A 10,218-nucleotide genomic window follows, 5' to 3' on the forward strand; every position below is an offset into this window, starting at 1 on the left:
CTTCTCCACATGTCCTACCTTTCAGAAAGTGGTCAATTTTCTCTTTCTAAAATTGCTGCTCTTCTTCTCTTCGATCTTCTTTTGGATTTGTAGGTGTTCGGAATGGTTTGATAAATTATCTAGCTGATCTCCTGCTACCTGATGCCATCTCAGCCTGTTACTCCTTCACCATCTTGACCTTCCCAGCCAAAGCAATCTTAAGAACAAAAGTGAAGGCATCACACTCCTGATTTCAAAGTATACTATAAACCTATACTAAACAAAAGAGCATGGGTCTGACATAAAAAGGCACATAGACCAAAAGAACACAATAGTGTCCAGAAATAAACTCCCACCTATACGTCAACTAATATTTAACAAGGGAACCACCAATACTCATTGGGGAAAGAATACTGTCTTTAAGAAATGGCTTTGGAAAAACTGGATAGCCATAGGCACAATAATGAAGTTGGATCACTGTCTTTCAGCACTCACAAAAATTAAGCCTGGATGGATTAAAGACAAGAACATAGACCTGAAACCATAAAACTCCTAGAAGATAAGATAGGGAAGAAGCTCCTTGACTTTGGTCTTATAAATGTTATTTTTTATCTCACACCAAAAGCACAAGCAACAAAAGCAAAAAGCAACATGTGGAACTATATCAAACTTAAAAGCTTTCACACAGCAAAAGAAAAAATCAACAATATCAGGCAACTGACAGAATGGGAGGAAATACCTGAAAACCATAGCTTGAAAAATATTTGTCAACCATGTATCACATAAAGGGTTAATATCTAATATATATAAAGACCTCCTACAACTCAAAATCAAAACAATCTGATTAAAAAATGGGTAGAGGAAATTAATAGATATTTTCCCTAGAAGACACCCAAATGGCCAACAGGGACATGAAAAGGTACCTACATCACTAATCATCAGGGAAATGAAAATCAAAAGCACAATGAGATATCAACTCACACCTGTTAGAATAGCCATCATCAAGAAAAAGATAACAAGTCGTGGTGAGGATGTGGAATAAAGAAAATACTTTCTCTTACTATATCTAAAAAAGAAAGAGAATATTTCTACACTGTTAGTGGAAATGTAAAATGGTTCATTATAAAAAATAGTATGGATGTTCCTCAAAAAATTTGAGAACTACCATATGATCCACCAACCCCACTTCTGGATATACATTCAACAGAAACAAAAACAGATACCAAAAAGATAATCTGCACTCCCATGTTTATTGCAGCATTATTCATAATAGACAAGATATGGGAATGATAAAGAAGACATGGTGTTTACACACAATACAGTAGACTATTATTCAACTAGGACAGTGAAGGAAATCCTCACATTTGAGGCATCATGGATGCATACTGAGGGCATTATACCAAGTGAGATGAGCCAGACAGAGAAAGACAAATACTGTAGGAGATCACTAATATACAGAATCAAAAAGCCAAACTCCTAGTAACAGAGAGTACAATGGTGGTCAGCAGGGCCTGGAGTTCAAGGGAACTGGAGAGGGTTTTTTGACAAGGTACAACTTTGCAACTAAAAGATGGAGAAATCTGACAATCTAATGCATAGCTTAATGACCATAACCAATAACACTGTGTTACATTCCTCACAGAGGTTCTTCTCCTACTGAAGCCCTCATGGTTCCTCAGAAAGACATCTCATACATTATTAAACATTTTGAAAGAACAATGTTTCAAAGAACATACCTGTGCCTGCATGGGGAGGAGGGGGAGGAGGGCACACATCCTTTATTCATACTGCACTACTTCTTTGGCATGGATGGGCCTTCACATTCTCTCCCAGACGTTCAATGATTCTCATTCTCTCAATCCTATCCATCTACAGACTTGTGAAAAATTTGGCAAAGCTTCTAATACCTCTTCAGTTATAGCCCTTAATTAAATGAAATAATTACTTGACTTATTAGAATAGAGACCCTACCCCAAAAGACACATTTAGAACCCAATGAATCTCTAAGGGTAATATGTAATTGTAATGACATCTGCTTTATATCATTTGGTTCAAGTCTGAGCCTCCTGTATATCAGTGGTGAGTGTTCGTACACTTATTGTTCCACTTTTCAAAGAGATCACAAAGACCAAAAGTATTGTGTTCTGCTTTAGATAGAGAAAACTGGCCAAAGTTAAAAACTCTGCCTATCACACTATCTATACCCACTCAGGTTCTTGAGGCTTCCTAGTAAATATCAGCATTAGAGTAAGTCTAACCATCTACTCCATAAATTAGATCACCCCCAAACAAAATCATAAATCTCTAAGACATAAAATGTTGAACACAGACAATAAAAAAGTATACCAACTCTCCATATTTCTTCTTAGTCTACAATATTTAATATTCAGTAACTCTTTTTTTATTATTATTATTTTCATTTATTTCTTGAGAGACAAAGAAAGCACAGAGGGAGAATGAGAGGGAGACCAAATCCCTACTGAGTGGAGAGCCCAATGTGGAGCTTGATCCCAGAGCTGAGATCATGACCTGAGGCAGAAGCTTAACCACCTGAGCCACCCAGGCACCCCTCAGTAACTATTACTACAATGAGCTTTCACACAGGTTTCCTCACACCAAACATGAAAGATGCTTGAAATATTAGAAATTGTTTCATAGTCTGAAACACTGGCTATTTCAGACAGAGTAAATTTTGCTGACTTAATGAGAGAGAGAGGTTTGAATTCCACAATGTCAGAAAAAGCTATTGGCTGTGATATGGATGTTGAACATCATCTTCCATCAGAACTCCCCACTGAACACTAGAAGGAAGAAACAAAGTTATTAGACTCATGAAGTAAATGGTACTGAAGGACACAGCCTTCAATCCATTCCTCTTTATGATTTCAATCACCTCCTGTTTCCTTATTACAGCTGGTAAAGACTGGGAAGTGGACAGAAAACCCTGATGCGGGGCTCAATCCCAACACCCTGGGATTATAACCTGAGCAGAAGGCAGATGCTTAACTGACTGAGACACCCAGGTAACCCACTTGCAGAATATTAATAAATGATGAGGCCACTCCTCATACAGGTTGAAAGTAAGAACCTCCAGAACTTAAAGGTATTGTGCTTGTGAGGAATCAAGTCAGCTGTCAGTCCATTTGGCATATTATCTGTGTCAAATTAAACTGTCTTTATCCAAAGGCAGTACGAACTTTGTTAGAGTACATTCCTGTGCATATTACTGGGGATTAAGTTTTCTGAGCGGACAAATCTGAGCAGGGCCTCAGCAGGACCATCTCTTCTTTTGGAACCTCTTCAAGGCATCTTTGATTTCCTTGTTTCTCAGACTGTAAATCAAGGGGTTCAACATCGGAATAACCACAGTGTAGAATACTGATGCAAATCTGTCAAAACTGGAGGAACCACCAGAGCTGGAACTCAAATAGACAGAGATACTTGATGTATAGAAGAGGGAAACTGCAGTCAAATGAGAAGCACAGGTGTTGAAAGCTTTGGACCTGCCTTTAGCTGAAGTGATCTTCATGATGGACATAACAATATAGCCATAGGATATCATGATAATGAGGGCATTTATAATCCCAAAGATCATTGATAATATAGCAATCAACAGTTGCACAAAGAAAGTGTCAGTGCAAGACAGGATTATTAGTTGGGGCATGTCACAGAAGAAGTGCTTGATGACATTAGGCCCACAAAAGTGGAGCTGAAATATGGTACACAACTGGGATATAGAAGCAGAGAGTCCAGCCAAATAGCATCCCAGCACCATCCGAATACACAGGGTGGGTGACATGATGGTTGAATAGAGAAGTGGATTGCAAATGGCACTATATCGGTCATAAGCCATGGCTGTCATGAGACAAGACTCACTCAGTCCCATGGTTGAAAAGACAAAGTACTGAACAACACAACCCACAAAGGTGATGGTCTGCTGCTCTTGGAAAAAGTTGGAGAGCATCTTGGGAGCTATAGAGGTCACATAGCAGATATCTATGAAGGACAGATTACTGAGGAAGAAGTACATGGGTGTGTGGAGGTGAGAGTCCATCCTTATTAAGATGATGAGGCACAGGTTCCAAGTCAGAGTCAAAATGTAGATCAGCAGGAATACAACAAAGAGCACTGCTAGGATTCTGGGAAAATCAGAGAATCCCAAAAGGATGAAATAGGTGATCTGTGTAATATTTCCTCTCCCAATCATTGGCTTTCTGCTTCTAAAATCAGAAAAGAGAGAAGAGAATGCACAGCTGACTCAGGTGAGATGACAGCATCACAATTCCCATATGTGCTGTTTTTTCCCTCCATGGAGTGCTGGGAAAGAATCAGTGTCTAGGTGTCCTGATGAAAAGACCCAGCTCTTCATCTCAAATTATTATGAAAAGTGATTTTAAAAATGCTTCAAAAAATGATGTATTATATGTTGCCTAATAGAATTGAAATTAAAAATGAAAAAAGTGCTTTAGGTTCTCAATTATTTCATAAAGTCTCATGAAATTTAAAGAGATATGCTTGAATTTGAGAACTAAAATAATATAAATGAAGTGATTATTACAGAGATCATTCATTAAAAGATTATTAAAACCTCTGATAATTCATTATATAACCACTGCTTTACAAGACCATATGTAGAATCACTCTAGATTAAAACTGAGATAGTCTTCAGGCCCACATGGCCATCTAGATAATGTTTTGAAACTTCCTCTTTTATCCTTAAGAAAAGTTATTTATCCTCTTTGTAATAATTTCACAAACTTTTATATGAATGCAGTTAATGTGTCATCTTCTAACTGACCTGCGAAAGTATACCATAACTTATGACTCTGATAGTATTTTCTTGAGGCACAGTATATGTGCCCAATAAATTTATGGAACTAGTCTTCTTAGGGAAGTCTTTGTACTAAATATACCAAAGGGAAGGCAGTACAGCTCACTATTGACTCTAATATTTTTTCAATTTGGGGGGACTTTAATACTGAAGAAACAGGGGCGCCTGGGTGGCTCAGTAGGTTAAGCCGCTGCCTTCGGCTCAGGTCATGATCTCAGGGTCCTGGGATCGAGTCCTGCATCGGGCTCTCTGCTCAGCAGGGAGCCTGCTTCCTTCTCTCTCTCTCTCTCTGCCTGCCTCTCAGTGTACTTGTAATTTCTCTCTGTCAAATAAATAAATAAAATCTTTAAAAAAAAATACTGAAGAAACAGCATGAGAAAATTAAAGGTTCAGACTTTGGAGTTTTGTCTGATACCCCCTCACTTTATGAGCTTCTCCCAGTAGCTTAAAGACTGATTTACTCAAAATGAAGTAATAACATTAAGAGCCCCTGAACTATAAGATTACTAGGACAGTTAGAAGAAAATTCATGGAGATGCCTAGCACACAATCCTTTTTTTATTATTTTTTTTTCAGCGTAATAGTATTCATTATTTTTGCACCACACCCAGTGCTCCATGCAATCCGTGCCCTTTCCAACACCCACAACCTGGTTCCCCCAACCTCCCAACCCCCGCCACTTCAAAACCCTCAGATTGTTTTTCAGAGTCCATAGTCTCTCATGGTTCATCTCCCCTTCCAATTTCCCTCAACCCCCTTCTCCTTTCCATCTCCCCTTGTCCTCCATGCTATTTGTTATGCTCCCCAAATAAGTGAAACCATATGATAATTGACTCTCTCTGCTTGACTTATTTCACTCAGCATAATCTCTTCCAGTCCCATCCATGTTGATACAAAAGTTGGGTATTCATCCTTTCTGATGGAGGCATAATACTCCATAGTGTATATGGACCACATCTTCCATATCCATTCGTCCATTGAAGGGCACAGTTCCACAGTTTGGTGACCATGGCCATTGCTGCTCTAAACATTGGGGTACAGATGGCCCTTCTTTTCACTACATCTGTATCTTTGGGGTAAATACCCAGTAGTGCAATGGCAGGGTCATAGGGAAGCTCTATTTTTAATTTCTTGAGGAATCTCCACACTGTTCTCCAAAGTGGCTGCACCAACTTGCATTCCCACCAACAGTGTAAGAGGGTTCCCCTTTCTCCACATCCTCTCCAACACATGTTGTTTCCTGTCTTGCTAATTTTGGCCATTCTAACTGGTGTAAGGTGGTATCTCAATGTGGTTTTAATTTGAATCTCCCTGATGGCTAGTGATGATGAACATTTTTTCATGTGTCTGATAGCCATTTGTATGTCTTCATTAACCTAACCAAAGAGGTAAAGGAACTGTACTCAAGGAACTACAGAACATTCATGAAAGAAATTGAAGACACAAAAAGATGGAAGAACATTCCATGCTCTTGGATTGGAAGAATAAACATTGTGAAAATGTCTACACTGCCTAGAGCAATCTATACTTTTAATGCCATTCTGATTAAAATTCCACTGGTATTTTTCAAAGAGCTGGATCAAATAATCCTAAAATTTCTATAGAATCAGAAGAGACACGTAATTGCTAAGGAAATGTTGAAAAACAAAAATATAACGGGGGGCATCATGTTACCTGATTTCAAGCTTTACTACAAAGCTGTGCTCACCAAGACAGCATGGTACTGGCATAAAAACAGACACATAGACTAGTGGAACAGAGTAGAGAGCCCAGATATGGACCCTCAACTCTATGGTCAATTAATCTTCGACAAAACAGGAAAAAATACACAATGGAAAAAAGACAGTCTCTTCAATAAATGGTGCTGGGAAAACTGGACAGCTATATGTAGAAGAATGAAACTCGACCATTCTCTTACACCATACACAAAGATAAACCTGAAATGGTTAAAAGATCTCAGTGTGACACAGGAATCCATCAGAATCCTAGAGGACAATATAGGCAGTAACCTCTTCAATATCAGCCACAGCAACTTCTTTCAAGATATGTCTCCAAAGGCAAAGGAAACAAAAGTGAAGATGAACTTTTGGGACTTTATCAAGACCAACAGCTTCTGCACAGCAAAGGAAACAGTCAAGAAAACAAAGAGGCAACCCAACCTTTTCAAATATCATTTGAAAAGATATTTGCAAATGACAGTACAGACAAAAGGTTGATATCCTGGATCTATAAAGAACTCCAGAAACTCAACACACACAAAACAATCATATAAAAAAATGGGCAGAAGATATTACCAGCACACAATTCTGTACACAGTAATTGTTCAATAGGTGTTGGCTATTGTTATCATGAATTGCTTACAGATGACCATGAGTGACAGCTGTACCCATGGTTAGGAACAGAAACAGTGCTATAGTTGTATGGGTTAATCTGAGGAATTTCCTGAGACATCATTGACATTGTAGACAGTGAGGAATCATTATCTCTAGGCAGATGTAGATAGATTCAGACCTCATGTAGATGCAAATCAAACCACCCAAGGCCATGAAGACACAAAGCACATAAACAATTTTCTATTTAGTTTGCTTAAGCTTGAGTACACTTGGTTAACTGACAACCAGCATCAGACTATGATGCACCTGATGCAGAGGAAAAGTAAATAGTTTTAATTACCAAGTACCACACAGCTATATGTCATACGTTTTAATGTTACAGTCATCATGTTAGAGCTCATTAACAGATTCATAGTAGATTGCAACTATGACCTATGCTCCATAACTGCCTGTCCTTCCTTCAGATGAAAGAGTAAATCAATGGGAACAGCTAAGAAATATTTGACAAAAATCAGTAATTAAAAAGACATGAACTCTCGAATTTTAAAAAGTGTTATGAACCAAGAGAGGCTGCGGACTCTGAGAAACACACTGAGTGTTTTAGAGGGGAAGAGGGTTGAGGGGTGAGTAAATCTAGTGGTGGGTATTAAGGAGGGCATGAACTGCATGGAGCACTGGGTGTTGTACATAAACAATGAATTTGGAACACTGCATCAAAAACGAATGATAGAATTTATGGTGACTAACATAACACAATAAGAAAAGGAAAGAGAATTACATGTGCATTCACATAATAAAAAACCTTAAAAGTAAAAAAATTTTAAAAAGAAAGAAATTAAAAAGCAGTATAAACACTGATCATTTACTCTTCTTTTTTTTCTTTTTTTTTAATTTCTTTTTAGCAAAACAGTATTCATTGTTTTTGCACCACACCCAGTGCTCCATGCAATCCATGCCTTCTCTAGTACCCACCACCTGGTTCCCCCAACCTCCCACCAACCGCCTCTTCAAAACCCTCAGATTGTTTTTCAAAATCCATAGTCTCTCATGGTTTACCTCCCCTTCCAGTTTCTCTCAACTCTTTTCTCCTCTCCATACTCTTCTTTTTTTTTATTTAATTTTATTTTTTTCAGTGTTCCAGGATTCATTGTTGATAATTCACTATTCTTACAAAACAGTCATGTGTAAAAAGACCTTATAGACATTTTAGAAAAATTTAAAGATCAGTAAGAATTTAAATATAATAAAATCAGCATTTTAAGTTGATAAAGGATAAATTCTTCATATGCATTTATATAATCTTGGTATGTGGAAAAATATCTGAAATCTAACACCAAAAACAGAAACTATAAGAGAAAAATATAACAATTTAAAACTTGGTTACATAACAAAAATCCACCTAAGTAAAATACTTTTGAAATACAATTGATAGGAGAAAAATAGTCACAAGGCATAAAAAAGACAATGTAGTAATGCCTTTAATATAAAAGGCATAAATCAGGAAAGGGGGCACTCATATTTACTACTGATGATACAAAATGATTCTACTATCCCAAAGGAAATTTTTAATTTTTTTGCTTTACAAAATATCTCTGTCTCTTAGTATCTTTCTGTCTTTCTCTTTCACACACACACACACACACACACACACACACACACACACACATACAAACAGAGGAAAAATTGAAAATGCCTGAAGTAATGAATAGTATGAATAGTAATGAATAGTATTGAATGGTATGATTCTGGTTTCCTTCTTTAAGTCTCTCCGTGTCTGATGAATTTTCAACAACCCCTGTATTTATAGGAACAAAAGCTATTAAGAGATATAAATCCTTAAAAGTAAGCACAGAGTAAGACAGAAAGGGAGGGGGGAAGGGGAAATGAAAAGGAGAGAGAATTACAGAGAAAACAGACTTTCAGAATTTCCTGGCTGTTACCTACTGGCTGTGTCACCCTTAGCAAGTTATTAACCCTCTGTGCCTCAGTTGCCTCATCTATAAATGACACTAATAGTACTTACTACCTCAGAGGGTTGCTGCAAGGACTGATTGAATAAAAGACTTAACAGTAAGGGCTCAATAAATGTTAGCAACTATCATCTCCATTATCATTCTTCTCTCTGAAAGAAAAATAAAGCAAACTAACACCGAAATATCAAGGAGCTCTTCACAAAAATTATTTTCTAAATTAGATGTTCTCTAAGTCAAGACTCAAGAATATCGTTAGTTAATCACTGTATTTATTTCTGTCTGGTGTTACTCTGTTATCTCCCAGTCAGCTGGAATGTAAACTGCTGATGCCGCTTTTCATGGGCCACCACCACCAGGAACTCTGAGCTGATGAAGCTCCATACAGCACATGGTCTAGTGGACATGTTTCACTATTATCAATAAGCACCTTGTACCCGAGTATTTGTGTTACTGAACAAATACATGGTGAACAAATGATGCTTTCACCCACCTTTGGAAGCAAAACTAAAATTATCTTCTTCATTTCAATTATACTTTTATGAACTTGGAAATCCTTCTGTTGACCCCTAAAGTGTGGCCAATATAACTTCTCCACATTTTATCCAAGGTGAGTTGGAGTCAATGAAAATATTTGGAAAACATAAACTCTCATGCACAACATCCCCCAATACACCAACATAATCAATCAGTTCGGTGAAAAGAAGTTAGGCTTCTGATCAATCACTTGCAGTAAAGCTCTTCCTTTTCTTATCACATTCTGCTGACAGAGGCAGCCAGAGGTGAAGGTATTTCATGTGACTCATCATTTCCAAAAAGATAGGAATTGTGGATTGTTCTACTAATTCATGACAAAATGTATCTTCTTAAACTTTGGTAAGTTATAGGAAAGGGGGAAAATTCACTTTTTCGTTAAGTTTTTGCATGTGTCCACCATTTCGCAAGACAAGTTAAAGAAATGGTGACTGATGTAAATATTAATTGGAGATTTTACTAAGTGCATCTAGGTAAACAAAACCTTTCCAATTCTGACTACTGAGAATGTGGGCAGTTCACAAGATTGTGCAGAGTACAAAATTGGGTAAAGAAAGCGAAGATGTTGCAA

The 10,218-nt window shown here is 37.5% G+C and overlaps 1 protein-coding gene across 1 annotated transcript; it reads right to left on the reverse strand.

The window, feature by feature from the left end:
- Positions 1-3,247: 3,247 nt before the first annotated feature.
- On the reverse strand, positions 3,248-4,186 carry LOC116600332 (olfactory receptor 5AN1-like). The gene has a single exon (XM_032360498.1). It carries the CDS (start codon positions 4,184-4,186, stop codon positions 3,248-3,250), a length of 939 nt encoding a protein of 312 aa, XP_032216389.1.
- Between the last annotated feature and the right edge of the window lie 6,032 nt (positions 4,187-10,218).

This window comes from Mustela erminea, chromosome 9 (genome assembly GCF_009829155.1).
Source record: "Mustela erminea isolate mMusErm1 chromosome 9, mMusErm1.Pri, whole genome shotgun sequence".
Classification (NCBI taxonomy): domain Eukaryota; kingdom Metazoa; phylum Chordata; class Mammalia; order Carnivora; family Mustelidae; genus Mustela; species Mustela erminea.

What these genes read in the sequence shown, in the direction of transcription:
- LOC116600332 (XM_032360498.1), bottom strand. Translation starts at nt 4,186, where the DNA reads ATGATTGGGAGAGGAAATATTACACAGATCACCTATTTCATCCTTTTG.